The following is a 20,150-nucleotide window of genomic DNA, read 5'->3' as shown; positions in this document are numbered from 1 at the left end:
GATCTCTATAATGTCTCTGTAACCCTCCAAAGATAAAGAAAGGCAAAAAGTAATGGAGGAAAGTGAAGAATCTTCAGTCAAATCCATAGTGAAAAGACATAAGAAAAAAAGTAATGGTAACAAAGAAGGTTACATTTGAAACGTTATTCCAAATTAAGAAAATTTGAAATAACATTTGGTTCTTGAATTTGTCTCATGCATTCTTAAATTCCTTGATTAAAGGTGAAATGAAGAAATTCTGTCGATTTTATCACCTTTCCGGATTACTTCCTATGTTATTTAACGTGTGAAGTGATAGAAAATTCTTATTTTCCACATTCAGTTTCACCACTTTGTATTTGTTTTAGAATATAAAGAAAAACGAGAGAACGGAAACCTATTTCGGCTATTCTCATTGCGTTAAATTGGTCTTTTGTTATTATTGCTATCTTGGAGGGCATTTGCAAATAAATTTCAATATGTCAATTTTTGCAGTTTTTACTTTTCTACCTTGGAAGACAAAACCAAAGGTGTTCACTCATGCGTGAGGTTTCCCCTTTTATAACCCTACCAGTACCGGCCGCACAGAAACGCTGTTAGTGGGAGGTTTGTTAGCGCTATCAAGTCACTAACAAATCAGCCACTAACAGCTCGATCAAAATGACCGCACAGAAAGCGCTGTTAGAGCGCTGTTAGACACGTGCGCTCTTACGGTGCTGTCAGTGGATTTGAGCCATTGATCTATGCGATTTTTGCGTAATGGTCTATTTATAGATTGATGCATCTTGTTGATGCAGCGGCAGCACTACGCAGTGCATTGTTGTCTTCGTGAGTGGCGTGTATTCATATCTGTACACAGTTCGATATTATCCGTTCATTGTCGCCTTCTTTAGAGCATGGCCGGCGCGCGTCTTTATTTTTCCCACATAAGTTCCGGACCCCAAGTCTACATGATATGAATATTCATGACTTACGTCTTCGGATTAAGAGTACGCATGCGCGTGGACTTTTTTTATTGCGGCGAGGAAAAGAGAAAATGAATAAGAGTATACGCATGAGTACAGGCAAAGATGCATACCATCAATCAGAGTTCATCTTGTCGCTCGCTGTCGAACTAATTTTAGTAAAGGGTAATTCAGGAGTGATTTTTTCCTAAGTTTTTAAAGCTTGTTAGATTTAATCAGTATGCCACTGGCATTTTTGGTATTGACAACTCATAAGACATTGACGTTTTGGTGATGGTGGGTGGTAGCAGTGATGATGTGCATGACATTGATATTAAAGGCATTGGTTAATATTGTGCTCATTAAAAAAAAAATTGAGCTGCATGGTCCTCAGTGCTATCAGAATATTGCATAGGGTGCTAAAATTGAGCTGTAAAAATATGCTTCAAAGTTATCATTTAGTGCTTCAAAAAAGCGAAAACTTGAAACATAACCTCCATAGACTACTGTGCTGGAATTATTATAGTAGGCGATACTAAATACAATTTTCATAAATATTTTGATAGTTAATGAGTTACTTTCATTATTTTTGCATTCTTGGTTGTTTTTTAATCCTTCTGAACATAATTAGATAGGTCAGGCAGCTCAGTTTTAGAATCTTTTAAATCGATCATCCACAATGTTAACCAGTGGCTTTAAGTTGATTTGGACGATTGTTATAGGTTGTAATAGATTGTGATTACGAAGATCATGACTGATAATTCATCATTCGCCCCATTTCGCTGACATATATTTGCTGTAAACTAATGGAGCACGTTTTAGCCAGCAAAATTATGAAGCACGGGGACGAAAATAACATCATTTTTCCCCTGCAATATGGCTTCCGTAAGAACATGTCATGTGAACAACAATTACTTGGTTTCACAAGCGATTTACATAGGAACTTGGATGCAGGACGTCAAACGGATGTTATAGTCATGGATTTTTCAAAAGCTTTTGACAAGGTTGGGCATGAGCGGCTTTTACACTGCAAAAAGTCCGGTGTTAAATAGTGAACACCGAGCTGGTGTTAAATTTTCGGTGCTCATTTCTGGTGTTAAATTAACACCTCCGGGTGTCATTTCCAAATTTTAAACTGGAAGAGTTTCTTAGTAACTGCACTTCTTGTTGAAATGTAAACTCAAGAAACATTAAAATACTAGATTTTTGATGTGAAAATAAATTTACACCACAGTAACACCAGCTGGTGTGGTCTCTTATTGAAGCTGGACGGGTGTTAGATATTAACACCAACAAATATCAAATCAACACCATGTCAGAGTACAGTGTCAAAATAACACCAGGTACAGTGTCAAATTAACACCACGAAGTGTCAGGTGAACACTTTTCAACACCATCACAGTGCATTTTCAACACCTGTGGGTGTGGTCCTTTATTGAAGTTTGATCGGTGTTAGATTTAACACCACGGGTGTTAAATCTAACACCGATGTTTTTACAGTGTACGTAAACTGGACTACTATGGTATCAGTCTGAAATGGATTCAAAGTTTTCTCAATGGAAGAAGTCAGAGGGTTGTTTTGGATGGTATTAAATCTTCTTCAGTAGCGGTAGGATCTGGAGTGCCTCAGGGGTCGGTTCTTGGGCCTTGCTCTTTCTACTTTACATCAATGACTTGCCCGATGGTCTCGCGTCAAAGGTTCGCCTTTTTGCCGATGATGCAATTTCTTACATGACCATCGACAATCAACATCATACGCAAAATCTTCAAGAGGACCTAAACAAAATTGGTGACTGGGCGAAAAAATGGATGATGGATTTGAACACAGATAAGTGTAAGGTTTTGACAATATCCAGGAAAAGAAGTAAGGTGCAACACGTGTATCATCTAAATAACGCCCCTCTTGAATCTGTTGAATCCGTGAAGTACTTGGGTGTAACCATCACTTCTGATTTGAAGTGGACCCAACACATTAACAATACTGTCAATAAAGCCAATAACGTGCTTGCATTTCTAAAACGCAATCTCCGCATAAAATCTGATGTTAAAGCCACAGCTTACAAAACGTTGGTTCGACCAATTGTTGAGTATGCTTCCACAGTTTGGGACCCATCTACCAAGAACCCAATCCACCAAGTGGAAATGGTCCAGAGAAGAGCTGCGCGATTCACTTTAAATCGCTACCATAACACCTCGAGTGTCACCAAAATGCTACAAGAACTTAATTGGACCACTCTGGAACAGCGCAGAGAAAATGACAGGCTAATTATGATGTACAAAATACACAATAATCTCACTCCTCTTTCAGCACAGGACTATATCATCAAACAGGCTACTCAGTTAACGAGAGCCTCGCAACCACACTCCTACCAGGTACCATATTCGAGAACTGAATCGCATCGCCATTCGTTCTTCCCAAGAACTGTAAGGAACTGGAATTCCCTGTCGTCAGAAATTGTTTCAGCGCCATCTGTGGGATCATTTCGAAACCGTCTAACGGTTGATCACAGTGGCTAGTATTTTCGTCAAATTTTCTATGTGCTTGTAAATATCTGTAAATAAATTGTATTATCATGTAAATAGCACCAGTCTGCAAGAATCTTCAGTCTATTGAAGGAGGCAGACTTAATCAGAAGAAGAAGAAGACAAGATGCCAAACAATATCATCATAAAGATCATTAGAATAATGTATCATAGTCATCATCATTATAATCCACATCATTCATCATAGTCATATAGAAGCACCAGCATCATTGCCATCATAATTAGCATCATCATCAACACGACCATCGACATAAAAACCATCAAAATCAACATTAACATAGAACATCAATATTAACACAGAACATCAACATTAACATAGAACATCATCACGATCATTATAATAATCATGATTCCTCACCACTAGAACAATCATCAACATCAATGTCATCAGCATTATCATCACCACTACCATCACCACCATCATCATGAAAGAGAAAATAAGCATATAATTATACAATGTATGCAATTTATCATTTGCAAACAGTCAGTAATCAGCTGACAGTGTGCATCCTTGCATTTAATGTAGGCTACATTTGACACATTTGAGAAACAAAGACTTTCATTGTATACAAGTTATCCTCTCATGAGGACGATTGAATCAATGAGGAACCTCCAAAAGTCACCTAGTATTTCACTCTTTAGCAAAGTAAAGCACTTTTCACAGCGGTTACTTATCCAAACCTACACATGAATATGACTATATTATACTTATCGACTCAACTGCTATACCTACTGTACACTGTACTAGTAAACATGCGCGCGTTCTGCAGACTCAATACGCGCTACCACTGCCACACGTACGCATAGGCTGTTATGTGGGTTACAGCTTGTTACGCGAAGGTTCGTTATTCCGAAGGCTCTTCAGTCCGAAGATTCGTCATTCCGAAGGTTCGTTATTCCGAATTTCATTTTCGGATTAACAAATCTTCGGAATAACGAACCTTCGGAATAACGCCACAAATGTTCGGATTAACGAACCTCTAGGTATAGGGAATTTGTGTGTTTCGGATTAACGAACCTTCGGAATAACAAGCCTTCGGAATAGCGAACCTTCGGAATAACGAACAGCACCCGTTATGTGTAGGGCCTACTGTTGTATATATTGACTGCATAGAGTCAACATGGTGGGCTGTCAAGCGCAACCACACAGTGCGTAAGCTCTACTGTAAGCTAGCACCAGCAATTAGATAAGTGATTGTTTTCTAATCTCTAAATTTCTATCGATTTCTAGGATACTGACTATCCTCAACTCCTAAAAACGTGAGTATACATCGTAAATTCGGGTAAATTTTAACGGCTAGTCTAGACGAGCATCGTCAGGATCTAGAACTACATTATTATCGCTATTGGGGTACACCCCCGAAACCCCCGAAAACCACGTAGGAATACCACACTCTCACCGCACAGACCAAAGAAAGCACACGTAAACAAATGCAATCGTCGTCAGCCGAATCACGGACCGTATTGCAGATCGGATTAATATTCTTGATGGTTGCTATCGGCAAGCGTGATTACGCTCTTTTCAGAGCGATTTGCGCTCTCCGTGATTGGTTGCCGGTATTCTGTAATTTACCCCCGCTATTATCTCTTGTAGAAAATAGAACATCTAGAAAGAACTTAACCCGACGTTAATAATATTAATAATACTAATCCCCCATACTACAAACAGTACTACTACTACACATAGGAGTGACAGTGACTACAGACCTGCGATGGAATCAACATTGCCAGAACATCAGGAATAAGGCAAGTCGTACACTTGGCCTCGTTCGCAGAACTCTGTCACCATGCTCTAAAGAGGTTAAATCCAGAGCCTACACTGCGTTAGTCCGTCCTCAACTGGAGTACGCTTCAGAGGCATGGAACCCTCACACTGTCACAGCTGTTAACTTACTCGAGCAGGTACAAAGATCAGCGGCTCGGTTCGTTTACTTTGACTACAGGAGAACAACATCCTCCTCAACCTTGGTTTCAGCCCTAGGATGGGACAGCCTCTATTCTCGCCGGCTCCTTTCCTAGTGCTCTCTTTTCCATCGAATACATCATCAACTCGTTTGCATGCCTTTTCCTCAGGGAATCATACCAGCAACCTACTTCGGAAGACATGACCACCCAGCCAAATATGTCATACCCAAAGCTACAATAGACACATTCAAATTTGCAACTTTCCCAAGGTCAATTCGACTATGGAATAATTTACCAGGATCTGTGGTACTCACTCCAAACCCAGCCATGTTCGGAGAGGTTGCACTGCCCTTCATCAACAAGATGCAACCTCCTGCTGGGTCCCACATGCTGTAGAAAGGGACCAATGTTTTAACTTGCACGGACACTCTCGCTTTTATTGTACATGAGACACACACAACCTTGTCACTTTGGCACCTCCACTGGCACATGACACGATTTGCATCCCGGTATAGCTTCCTTGGAGCTGCGAATGGGATTACTGCAACAAGTAACAAGTAACTACCAAAAAAGTACTAGTGCATGCGCACGTTGTGTGTGCAAAAAGCAATGATACAAAAGTTTCACACGCATTTCGCATCCATTATTGATCAAGAACAATTGAGTAAGTTTTTGAGTCCATATAGACCTAACGTTAGATCTAGTCACTTTGATGACGATAAGGCCTATCTTTGATTTCAAGAGTAATTTTAAGCTTGTTTGTTTTTTTACTTACCTCTAACCAGCGTAATTGTTCAGGATCTGCCTCTGATTGTGAATGCGAGCACAACACAATGTTGGAGGTCGACATTTTATTCATTTTCTCTTTTCCTAGCTCGCCGCGATATAAAAAACAGTCCACGCGCATGCGTACTCTTATTTTGAAGACACAAGTCATATGAATATTCATATAATGTAGACTTGGGGTCCGGAACTTATGTGGGGAAAATAATTTCGTAGTCGGCGCCACGTTTTCAAAAGTGGGCTAGGGGAGGGGCCCAATTCTGGCTTTCATGAGCTAACAAAAAATAAAATAAAACAAAACAAAACAAAACAAAACAAAAAGGACTTCAGCGCAACATCGGGTGCCACTTCCTAATTTCTTCAGCTGTCAAGCAAAGAAAAAAAAAGGTCTTCAGCGCAGCTTTCTCATTCCACTTCCCGGTTTCTTCGGCTGACAAGCAAAAAAATAAGAAAAAAAAAAAAGGTTTTCAGGGCAAACACAAAGACCTTACCGTGCTCAAAGTGGTGACACCCCATATAGACCCTACTCCTTATGTCGTCCTACGGGTGCAACCCCCCCCCCCCCCCGTTTCCAACGGCCCTGCAGAGCTGTATTTGAATTGATCATAATGGCGCAGAATAAAGTTATTAATTTTTGAAGTTTTTGAAGTCACTGCTGGATAAGAAGACTGCAACAGTGTATAAAACAATGCGTAGGACGATATAAGTAAAATATAAAGAGAATTTCACGAAATTTCCTCGACTTGTCACTGACGTATGTTAAGGGTATAATGCTTAATAAAAAATAATCCCCTGCCTTCTGAAAGAGGAAAGTCAAGTGTTCTTTTATTTTGCGAGAAAAGTGAAAATATGTTGAATTTTCTTTATATTTTCTTTATACCGTTCTACACATTTTTGTTTGTTCATTTCCATCTGAGAAGATGTCTGGATAGCCCATATTCAGCTACGTTAAGTTGGTCTTCTATGGGGTCCAGTTGGATGTGAGGTGGGACCACTTCACCGTGTTAACATGTGACATCCAGCAGTGACTAAGCAGAAACTTAAAAAATTCACAACATTTGAACGGATCGTTCGATTTTCTTCAAACTTTCACTGATGTATCCTCTTGCTGCATTCACTCAATCCGCATTTTTATGAAGATGGTCTTGTCCTTTAAGTTGCAATGATTGTATTTAGGGTATGATACGGTAAAAACAGCACGGGTACCTACTCACTCACCGTAGTGTTCTTTCCCGAGCAAGACCTACAATGTCAAAAAGCAGACCTTTGGAAAACCGATATTTCCTGGAAAAGGTCACTTTTACATTCTTTTTGAAAAGGATCGTATCTTGGTCTCCTTGTGTCGTCATCAGCAAAATCTAAGTCGCCCACTACCCGCCACATTCTTAAGTCTAGGTCGATCTATTTTTAAGTATATCTACATGGTACAAAAAAGGAGACAACTGAAGTTATAGGGAACGCAAGAAATTATTCACTAACATTGTCACTATCGGTGCCCCTGGCACTGTTAGTGAGTTGTTAAAAGAACTTTTGTTAGCTTCTGTGCGGCCTCGCGATGTTAGGCTAACAGCGCTGTTAGTGAATTTGACTAACAGCACGCTTCTGTGCGGCCAAATCGTCGCTATCAGTGCTGTTAGTGCGCTGTTAGCGCTAACAACGTTTCTGTGCGGCCGCCCCAGGTCGATAGCCAATTAAATCATCTTTAATATTGTATATGTCACAATAATTTTCATCAAAATCTTCTATGAAAAATATTAACTGGAAAAAGTGTTTACTTTTTTTTTTTGGCTGAGTGTATATAACAGCAAGCCGTTTCTGCTCGGAGTCAAAGAAGATAGTAATTCACGACAGTAGTAATTAAGGAAACTCCGTGAAAGACATTGTTTTAACGAATTTAGGGCTTTGTCAAGTCAATGGCAAGCTTTATTTTGAAGATGGTGTAAATCCAAATAAAATATGCGTCGTCAGTGGTAGCGCTTCCATAATAAAATACTTACACACACAAGTAGCGCACAATATAGGACGTCACAAAGAATACTAAGAGGGTAGGGAAAATACAGGAAGCGCACGAAATAAGACATCACAAAGAACACTAAGAAAGCAAGGGAAAACAATCCAAGATGGTGCAAGATCGCAGAAGAGGGGGAGGGAGGAAAAAAGAGAAAATAGGAACGAAGATAACAATAGAAATACACAGAGGCAGAGAAAGGGAGAAGAAGTAAAAGAGACAAAAAGAGGGACTATAGACGAACTAGAGATTGTAATTTGTCATCACTGACAAATTAAGGTGATCCGATTTTTTTTAATCAATGATTCGAGTCCTGATAGTGCAAAGTCTCAGCTACAACATATTAAAATCTGAGAGAAATTCACCGAAGCATAAGTAAGATAGTGCTCGATAAAGAGAGTCATGTCAATTTTCACATCTAAAAAATTCCCTCCCATAGAGATAATACGTCATAGCGAAGATAGAAAAAGAAGTACATATGACCTTTGACCCCACTTTGCACAGACAAGATGGCATCTGAGCAAAAAGTAGTTATTTTATGAAATGATTCCTGTAACATGGTCTTTACGTGTGCAAAATATGGGAAAGATAGGACATGTATTCACCAAGATACAGGATGAAACATCTACGACCTTTGACCCTAATTTACATACCCAAGATGGCGTCTGATTAAGTAGTTGTTATTTTATGAAATAATGTTCGTGACATGAACTAAACATGTGCAAAATATGGTGGTGATAGGGTATGTTTTTCTTGAGTTATTGCACATAAAGTTGTAAAAAGAAAGAAATATTACAATACATCGAAGATAAGCTGTAATTTCAACCAAGTTTTTTTACGTGATCCCGACAACGTATGAAAAAACAAAGGGCACACTTACGATAGCCCTACGTCTCAGCTACAACATATTAAAATCTTAGAGAAATTCACAGAAGCATAAGTGAGCTAGTGCTCGATAAAGATAGTCATGTCAATTTTCATTTCCATAAAAATTGCACTCCCATAGAGATTACACGTAAACTGGTCAAATTTGACAAGGTTACCTTCAATCCATTTTTTCGAGGTGATGTCGTCATCTAATCAAAAATATGTAATTACATTTATGAAAGAGCATTTCATAAGCTACAACATATAGAAATTTAGATGAAAATTGGCAAAGGATAAGTGAGATACGCTCGAGTAAACTTGAAATTTGATGACGTCATTTTGAAAATTTACTTTTTTTACTTTATTAAGAAATTTGATATCTTTTAATCATTTTTCCAGCATTGCCAACCCATGAAATGACATGTACAACTCATCAGCTTTTAGAATATGTAAAGAAAATGGGGGGTCACCGTCCATCCTGACGAGTAAAATCGGGTTTAAAATTGGCGTTTTTTTTGGCATAGTTGCACTGTATAGCGCCATTGACGCGCGCGCGGAATTTCAACTTTGACGGGCCCGTATGACGTCATATTGAATCGGATCGACTTGAAACTTGGTAGAAATATTCCTTGACATTTCGGACATCTGATCCGTGTGAAAAAAATTGAAAATTTCTATTTCATATTAGCTGTGCGTGCGAATATGTGTGCGCGCGTACGCGTCCGTCCAATTTTTTCAATTTTTCAAAAAATGCTCCAAATGGTCTGAAACGTGTGCAAAAAATTTTGAGCTCGATTTGAGCATACAAATATTTCAACGCGCGCGTACGCGCGCGTTTTGAGATAAAAATAAATTTTGAGAATATGAGTAGAATTCGCTTGACTTGAAATATATGTGACGTAAATTTCATTGAAATATTCCATTCCATTAATGAGATATGCATGAAAATGTGTTTTCATATAATGACGTCATAGTGACGTCACGGTCGACTGATCACTATGATTTTACTTGTGCTGTCGTCTTTGCGACATGATACATATATGGTATAAGTTTGACATTGAGAGGCAATGCACTTTCTGAGCTAACCTCTGCACAACTTTTGAGGAGAAATAAAGAAAGAAACAAAGAAAGAAGAAAGATTCAGTACAGATACAGAAGGTGATCCGAGAGGATACTCGGATCACCTAATTATAGCTAAACGGGGAAAGAATGAAATGAAACATTCAGTCCATTGGGTTGCAGACATTCAAGGCTATTGATAACCTGTTCCTCGCGAAGTTTGCGGATTTCGTCAGTGTCACCTTGGTGGATCATAATCACGCAGATCTTGAGGTGATTGATTGTGTGCCATATGCGAATGAATAGCAGCACAAGGTTTCTGCTCAAAGTCTACGAAGATATTAGTTCACAACAGAAATAATTAAGGAAACTCCGTGAAAGATGTTGTTTTAACAAATTTTCGCCCGTATCGCTTTGTCGAGTCAATGGCAGATTTTATTTTGAAGATGGTGTAAATCAAAATAAAAGATGCGTCGTCAGTGGTAGCGCGTCCATAGTAATATCCGTACATACCGGGCATTCACACGTACCGAGTTCGCTTAATTAAAAAAAAAATGGTAATTAAGCAACGCAAATCAAGTTTGTAATCAAGCAAATCTGCCCTGTGAATGGAAACTGGAATCGCGGAGGGTGATTTGAAACTTAGGTTACAATTAAGTTTCAACCCACGGTCGGTGATTTGAAACTTAATTGCACACAAGTTTTTAATTAAGTTTGTAATTAAGCAACTCGGTACGTGTGAAAAGGCCTTACGAAAACTAAGAAGGCAGAGAAAATACAAGAAGCGCACAAAATAAAGCGCACAAAATTAACACTAAAAAAGCAGGGGAGCACACGTCACAATGGAAGCTAGTGGAAGATCGCAGATGAGGGGAGACAGAGAAAAAAAAAAGATTATAGGAAGGAAGATAAGAATACAAATATACAAAGGCGGAGTATAGTATCAACTAAGCTACATCACTTCCCGGTTCTAGAGAAGAAGATTTTTAAAGATTCCCTTGGGGGGGGGGGGGGGGAGGGGAGGGGGGTATGGTGTATGGTGTAAAACAAGAGATCCTCACCCCCCTAGGGATGCTGCCTGCCAAGTTTGGTGAAAATCCTTCATGAGGTTTTCAAGACGATGATCGTAATAGCTAACTTGAGCCTTTGGCTCAGGTGAGCTTAAATTCAATACATTTCTGTCATTCTGTCAAGAAAAGTGTATAATTTGATGAAAAATGGATTTAGCACCTTTTTGAAAGACAGTCTTTAATCATATCTAAGTTATCTATCGTCAGTAATCTCTCATACAAAATGTTTATGTCAATGTGTGACAAAGGAATGATATGAAATAGCAGTACACGTGCACAGCTAACAAACACACAAAAAAGAACTTTTGTTAAAACAAAGTACTTCTGTTAGAAATTCATTTGCATTCTTTTCTGCAACATTCGCAGTCTAGATCAGCACTTCATAAATCTTTTTAGGGGACTGTGCATTTTTTGAGGAACTCTTGCTGGCAAAATTTGACTGAGCATATAGTCTTAATCACATTGAATATGGTGTACGATTCAATGAACGTACGATTTAATGAATGTACGATTTAATTAATGTATTTTTATCATCATTTTAATTCAATTATCAGTCCAGAGAAATAAAGTCCTTCGATTGGTTTATTCATGCATAGATGCCAAGTGTTTATGAAGTTCATGCACTTCTCTCATCAACGTCTCAGAATCTTCCAGTGACAAAGCAGGCAGCGCATATGGCGCGCCGTTTGACCAATAAAGCCGCGATAAACAGTGTTTATCGAGCGAAAAACACTGTTTTTTTTACTAGTTTTTTGATAAACAGTATTTATCACGAAAAACTCTGTTTATCGGTCGATAAACCTGAGTTTTTCTCGATAAACACTGTTTATCACTTGATAAACAGTGTTTTTCTCGATAAACACTGTTTATCGGCGTAAGTGTATTGTCGAACACAGTGTTTATTCACGAAAAACTGTTTTTCGCTCGATAAACACTGTTTATCGCCGATAAACAGTGTTTTTCGGCGATAAACAGTGTTTATCGGCATTATTGGTCAAACGGCGCGCCGTTCGACCAGTAATGCTGATAAACTCTGTTTATCGAGCGAAAAACACTGTTAATCAAGTGATAAACAGTGTTTATCGAGAAAACTCTGTTTATCGACCGATAAACAGAGTTTTTCGTGATAAACAGTGTTTATTGATTATCGCCGATAAACAGTGTTCATCACGAAAAACTCTGTTTATCAGTTGATAAACAGAGTTTATCACTCGATAAACAGTGTTTATCACGAAAAACTCTGTTTATCGGTCGGTAAACTCTGTTTTTCTCGATAAACAGTATTTTTCTCGATAAACAGTATTTTTCTCGATAAACACTGTTTATCGGCGATAAACAGTGTTTATTGTCGAAAAACAGTGTTTTCTCGATTAACACTGTTTATCACTTGATAAGCACAGTTTTTCGCTCGATTCCCTTATCGCCGATAAACAGTGTTTATCGAGAAAAACTCTGTTTATCAGTTGATAAACAGAGTTTATCACTCGATAAACAGTGTTTATCGCGAAAAACTCTGTTTATCAGTCGATGAACAGACTTTTCTCGATAAACACTGTTTATCGCCGATAAACAGTGTTTATCGAGAAAAACTCTGTTTATCAGTTGATAAACAGAGTTTCATCTTGATAAACACTGCTTATCACTTGATAAACAGTGTTTATCGTCAATAAACAGTGTTTGTCACGAAAAACTCTGTTTATCGGTCGATAAACATAGTTTTTCTCGATTAACACTGTTTAACACTTGATAAACAGTGTTTTTCGCTCGATAAACACTGTTTATCGTCGATAAACAGTGTTTTATCGGCATTATTGGTCAAACGGTGCGCCATAAGCGCACGCGGAATAGTCAAATTGATTGGTCTATTCTGTATCTGTCATCCTCTTTCCAGGAAACAGTGGAACAAATTGCAGAGATCGAGACAGACGACGTTGGATTCCCGCTGCAGCCTGTCCGCATCATCGACTGTGGAATAAAGGCCGTGCCAAATCCATATCACTTGCCTCACCCAGAAAAAGAAGCTGCGTCCACTGCCGACGACAAAAAGTAAGGTGCCGTCTAAGGAAGAAAGATGTCCATTTATCTAGCTGAGGTACCGCACTACTTCTGCTGCAAAGAGCCAGTCTCTTTGTTATATCATGGAAGTCAAGTTATTCGAATAAATCCTGTTTGTTTCCTACGTTTGTGCTTTTAGACTGTCAGATACAAGTTCACCTTGCACGTGCGCTCATGGCATTTGTACTCTTCAATTGCAGATGGTATCGTAATGAGTCTCGTTCATTTCATTTTCTGAAATCATCTTTTGAATTCGCTTTCTGACTTTTTTTTTCCCTCTAGGCAACTTCGTGTGAAAAGTTAGGAGATAATTAAAAAAGATGTTTAGGGAATGTGAGATATAGTTTTAGAAACAAAATTATTAGTTAAATGACGAAAGATTTCATTATTTTACGGGCCAGATTTTGTATTTCATATGGAACTCCACAAATAAAAAAAAAATCTGAACATGCTCGGTAAAAAAACTACAGGACAATCTCGTAACAAGTTCTAAATCATCATAAACTCTTACCCGGATAATACGTAATAGTACTCTGGATCTGACGACTTGTCATGTAAAATCATATTGTTTGCGAAAAAATTGCTACCGTAGTAGCAATATATTTGGAAGAAATGAACTGTCTCTGTGGACTATCGGTCAGTCACAGTGTCAATCTCAAAGTAAATAAGGTGGTAAAGACAAGGTTTTCACATTCTTCTTGTTATCTTGCACACAAGTATCCGTTAAAAAATCCAGGTTTCATATAACTTACAGAAGAATGAATTATTCCCTTCACCTCAAATTGTTGAAAACTCTAATGAGTAAATAATGATAAATTTGTAAGAGGAAATGCTTAAGAGTTGATGAATTTTCGAAAAAACGAACAAAAATATGTTGTAGTTGTAAGCTGATGACGTTAGTGTATTGTTTTACAAGCATTTGTGAATGAAACCGTGTTCATCGCTATTTCGAAAATAAAAATGGTACGATTAGATTCTAACATTCTATATATCTTGATTGAATTTATTTTTCATATTCTGAATTATCTTGAAAAGAGACTGAAGTTTAACACGACGGAAAAAGAAAGAATGAGAATGAGAAAGAAATGGGGTGCGGAAGAAGAGGGAGATGGCGAAATGGAGGGACAAGGACACGTAGAGGTTCAGGAAAAGTGTCTCTAGAGGGTAATCTTTTCCACTGTTTATAAGGGCAATGTGTCAGTTTAGATGTACATTTCTGAATCGTGTATTTAATTAAGTCGCTTACAATAACACATGCCAGTAGGGAGAAACATCATTTTGCGTCAATAAGTTCGCCCTTGCTCTAATTTCTGACATGATGAAGAGGATTGAGCAGTCGAGGCAGCGTCCTCACGCACGAGATGATGAACATACGTGATCTCTACGAATTGCTATAAATCAACTGCAATAGGCAGGATGTTTGTGACCAACTCATGGAGACTTCTTGCGCATACACTCATAATTCATATGTACATACATGGGGGGGGGGCGGTGGTGCTTGGTTTAAAAACCTAAACTTAGGTGTAGAGCGGTACTGGTATCAAATTTTCCACTTCTGCGCTGCTTCATGCTGTCTGCATACGGTATACCTCTCCTTTCTTTTACATCGTAACACTACACACATCCATGTGAAAGGGTAACACGATTTCGCAGTATCAACAGTGTTATTAGAAACGATAAATTATCCGAGTAGAAAGAAAAGAGCGTTACAGATTTGGTTCAAGTTTGGATAAATCAGACAGAAAGTTCCTCTAGGGAGAAAAGTCAAGGTCCATTTCGGATTATCACAGTTCTATCAAAAGACTAGAAGTTTCAACATTTAGGAGCCTCTTACACAATGTTTCCAGTGGAGTTTTATAATGTAATTTTAGTGATGCAACTTGCCTATTTCCACATGGATATTATTATCAAAATTATATTCAATATTGATTGAACGTTTAACAGTGTCTCAAAAAGTACAGTCATTACACAAGTAATGGAGTTAGAATTATTCCCCACAGGTTACCGTTTGAAAGTGTGTGGGAAAAAAATCGATTTCGTTCAAAACATTTTTAAGAAAGGTGGGAAGATAAGTTGTCATTTTCGAAAAATTGTATGCATCAATCAGTGCTTTGATTCATCTCGTATAGACGGAACTATTTCTATGGTTGACTTGACAATGAGGTATAATATTGGCGTGGAGCCTGACTATTAACAGTTTTCACCCCCGTTAAAGGTCATGAAATCATTACAGGATATTACAGCCTCCCAGCAGTTGACGCAGTTTTTCCATTCCAGTGGAAAATGGAAACTTGATAGTTGAAAATAAAAGTTTTTGTGCAAGTCAACTGACATGGGAAATTCAATGATATGATGAGGGCGCTGTTACATAGTGGATAAGACACTTGACTCCCAATCGGAGGACCCGAGTTTGATTCCCGCCAGTGATTTTTTACCACTATGTCCCTCTCGATCCAGTTGTATAAATGGGTACCTGGCAACGCTCGGGTAATGATAATGGCAGGGCCCTCTGGTTGAGCAATGGCAGTACTGGAGAGGCTACCCTTGATAAAGAAGACCTTATTATCATTATTATTATTACATTTCTTCTAATTTGCTAACTTATTCATTCATTTATTTGAACATATTTATACAGGGTTAAAACGATCAGATAACAGCTGTTTTACACATCGAGGTCCTATGCAAACATTGCAGTTTCTTACATAGATATTACCATAGTAAAGATAATAACAATAATAATGATAATGCTAATGTCTTTTTTATCCAGGGTAGCCTCTTCAGTGTTGCCACTGCTCTACCAGAGGGCCCTGCTATTATTATCACCCTAGCGCTGCCAGGTACTAATTTATGCACCTTGGACATGGTGGGTAAATTTAAAACATCACGTCCAAGGACGTAAGCACTGGGCGGGAATTGAAGTCGGGTTCTCGGATAGAGAGTGGGGAGTCGCTAAACAGATTCATCTGATTGGAAAATCAACTGGATGAGCGTTCGTTTTATCACAATCAGTGGAAATTACCTTTGCTTGATAAGACTTTCGCCTGCTGGCTCTGCAGGTTTCTTCAGATCGAGCGCTGTGAGAAGAACTTCCCACGGGCCGACGTAGCTGGCGCACGCCGAGGACCATGAAGTTCTGGTCTCGTTCGACGTCGTGAGCCTTTTCACCAACACCCCAATTGACCAATCCATCCAGATCGTGACGGACAGACTTCAGAAAGACTCTGAACTACGCAAAAGGACCAATCTCACAGTGGACGACATCATAAAGCTCCTCGAATTTATCTTGTCGACCACTTACTTCAGTTTTGACGACAAGATATACCGCCAGAAATACGGAGCTGCTATGGGCAGCCCTGTGTCACCCATCGTTGCAAACATCTACATGGAATACTTGGAAGAGGAAGCCATCGCCTCTGCTCATGACGACATCAAATCTAGAGTTTGGAAACGGTATGTAGATGACATCTTTGCCATCGTAAAAGCGGACACAGCCGACAGACTCAAGGCGCGCTTGGACAAAGTTGATGACACAGGCAGTATCAAATTCACTCATGAGCTAGAGGTTGATAACTCCATTCCTTTCCTGGACACCAAGATCACAAAAAGATCGGATGGCACAACCAAGATGGTCGTCTACAGGAAACAGACACACACGGCACAGTACCTGAACTTCCAATCACACCATCCACTCCACCAAAAAATTAGGGGTCTTCAGCACACTCAGCACACTGCATAGTCACTGAGGAGACAGACCTGAAGGCGGAGGAAGGATACATCCAGTCCTCTCTCAGGAAATGTGGATACCCTGGCTGGTCCTTCACGAAAACCAAAAGAAAAAAGGGGGAAAAATCAAACCAAGAAGAACTCACAGACCAAACCAACCAATCAGAGGAGGAAGCTGGTAACCATCCCATATGTTAAGGGTACCCCGGAATCCTTGCAAAGAATTTACCAGAAATACGACATCTACACAGCATTTAGGCCTCATAAGAAACTCAGGAACATCTTAGTACACCCAAAAGACAAAAGATCCATCGATGACCAAGCGGGGGTATACGTTTACACCAGATTCCACGTGGGAACTGCAAAAGAAGCTATATTGAAGAAACAGCCAGGAAATTCGGTACCAGGAAAAATGAACACAAACAAGAGGTGGACACAGTTAGTGCATCCTACTTCACGAGAGGGAAAAGAAAGGAATCCACCTCCCACATTGACAAGTCGGCCATCAGCGACCATGTGGCCAGTGAAAACCACCACATCAACTGGAAGATGTGTTCCATCCTAGCTAGAGACTCTGGGAAAACCTCACGCTGGATAAGGGAAGCCATTCACATTCGCAAACAACAAGGGAAAACCTTAATCGAGACCCGGGGCAATACTCACTTTCCTCAATATACGATCCCGTTCTCTCAGATCGGCGTGCGCCAGCTACGTCGGCCCGTGGGAAGTCCTTCTCGCAGCGCTCGATCTGAAGAAACCTGCAGAGCCAGCAGGCGAAAGTCTCATCAAGCAAAGGTAATTTCCACTGATTGTGATAAAACGAACGCTCATCCAGTGGGGAGTCGTATCCACTATGCCACAGCGCCATGCTACACTTTAAGAGATGTTACTAAAGAGAGACACTGAATATGAATGTATATTTAATTAAAAGGGTCACAATTAGCCTAGGATATTGTGATTGATGTTACTATTTTCCGAATCCTGTAAAACTTATATAATTGTAATGAATATAATTATTTTGCCAATGCCTGTGAGCGTTGTGCACCACCATAGACTTATAACACAGGTAAGTAGTGGGACATGACGTGACGGATTCCACAAATAAGGCATTTAAATTGTCCATCAATATCTATATTTTTTACTTTTAGTGAAAATAAAATAGTGTGCATCACATCGTTGAATTTCAATTCTGAAAATGCTAAACTTCCCACACTCCCATTTCCACTTCCATAAACTTTGTACGCAGTGAAAATATGCAAACGCAAAATATCACGGCTTAGCAATTTACATTGTCCTGAATATACATGTTTTTGCATGATTTTTTTATTTCAAATTTCACTTGTATTCCCTAAAAGCCTGCACTAGATTATTGAATATCACATTAACAAAAATGCAAAACCTCCCCTCGAGCTGGGTGGGATACCCCATCCAGGACCCTGTCCCACACCCTCCGTCCGCTCGGTCCATCTCCACAGACTTCATGAACAGTGAAGACGCACACGCAGAAAAGGAGGTGACAGATACAACACATAAACTATTCACATTGTCCTCAAATATGAATTTTTTCTTAAGTTTTGACCGAGAATTTTCTGAATATTTTTCCCTAAAGTGTGTACCAAATCGCTGAATTTCAGCTGTAAGGATGCAAAAGCTCCCTCGGGTGCGATACCCCTATAGGGTGGGATTCCCCTTCCACACCTTTCCCCTTCGGTACATCTTCATAGACTAAGTACACAATGAAAACGCAGACGCGGAAAAAAAGAGGTGACCGATATAACAATTAAGCAATTAACATTGTCCTCAAATATCATATTTCTTATTCTTTTTCCATTAAAGGACAAGTTCACCTTCATAGACATATGGGTTGAGTGAATGCAACAAAATTAGTAGAACACATCAGTGAGAGTTTGAGGAAAATCGGACAATCCGTTCAAAAGTTATGAATTTTTGAAGTTTCTTTTCACTCAAGGCTGGATGAGAAGAATACTATAGTTTGTGATGTCACATGTGTACAACGATATAAAGAAACAACAAAGAAAATTCAACATAATTATTTTCACTTTTCTCGCATAACAAAAGAACGCTTGACTTCTCTCTTTCAAAAGGCAGGGGGAATAATATTAATTCAATTCAATTCAATCATTTATTGTCTGATTTAAAAAATACAGAAAATCTTCCTCCACTGGCAAGATAACAGAGCATAACACGACAAGAATAACAAACACATCACATATAAAAAAAATGACTGATAATTAACAATTCGATACATCATCAAACGATATATCGTAACTGATTAAACTGAAATACTAATGAAATGAAGAGGTATGTTTAAGACTATAAAAATAGAACATTAGAATATACTATTGATGCATTGAATCTTTTCAACATGCTGACGTCTGACTATGACAAATATATATCAAAAATGCAAAGTCATAAATACAAAATTGCACAGGCCCTAAAAATATGTTGGGAGTGAAACATGTGTGATGTACATAATGTACATTATACAGAAACCCAGGGATCACACGTCACATGTGTGCCCAAGGCTGCGTTTATCAACTTTCCCCTGTTTAAACGGCTTTCGATAGCCCTTTCGATAGCCCTTTTGAAAGCTCTTTCCATAGCCCTTTCGAGAGCCCTTTCCGAAGCCCTGACTGCCTGTACTATTAATGTACCGCTTGTTTTCCTTTGAGAGTGACGAGTCATGATACAATGCCACATGAATCAATTGTCTTCCTATCTGTGAGACAGCTCCAGTTTAGCATATACTTCAAATATTTCTGAGTGGCGGCATGAGACATGGGATCGAAGGGAATGAGACTGTTGTTACTCTATTTCTCAAACTTTGTTGGTGAAACACCTCCTTGTTCCAAGCATATGCGTGCATTACACACAGCTGTATGTATACACCTGTGTACACGTACTCGCGTGCACTTTACGTGGCGCGCGTCTTTTCAGAAACCGGAAACGCATGGTTGCGTAACCGCAGTAGGGCGACCTAAAGGGCTTTCAAAACAGCTTTGCGTTTATCAACTTCGAAAGGCTTTTACAAACAGGTTTCTGATAACCTGTTTAGGAAACCTGTTTGGATCGTCACAAATTTGGGACTTTCGAAAAGGCTTTCCTAAAGGGCTTTCAAAACAGCTTTGCGTTTATCAACTCGTGAAAATTCCTTGAAAGCTGTTTGGATAACCTGTTTCTGCCGAGAAAGGA

At 39.1% G+C, this 20,150-nt stretch overlaps 1 protein-coding gene across 1 annotated transcript in view; it reads left to right on the top strand.

The window, feature by feature from the left end:
• The window catches only part of LOC139708055 (peptidyl-prolyl cis-trans isomerase B-like), a 109,782-nt gene that overhangs the window by 66,420 nt on the left and 23,212 nt on the right, over positions 1 to 20,150 (top strand). The window contains exon 4 of the mRNA XM_071620038.1: positions 13,051 to 13,184. Within this exon, the coding sequence (XP_071476139.1) occupies positions 13,051 to 13,184 (134 nt within the window). The remainder of the gene's footprint in view (positions 1 to 13,050; positions 13,185 to 20,150) is intronic.

This window comes from Diadema antillarum, unplaced genomic scaffold, assembly GCF_040938485.1.
Source record: "Diadema antillarum isolate AM-2024a unplaced genomic scaffold, OU_Dant_1.0 seq00001296_RagTag, whole genome shotgun sequence".
NCBI lineage: Eukaryota > Metazoa > Echinodermata > Echinoidea > Diadematoida > Diadematidae > Diadema > Diadema antillarum.
The sequence above is the reverse complement of the archived record's forward strand: the minus strand, read 5'-3'. Positions and strand labels throughout refer to the sequence as shown.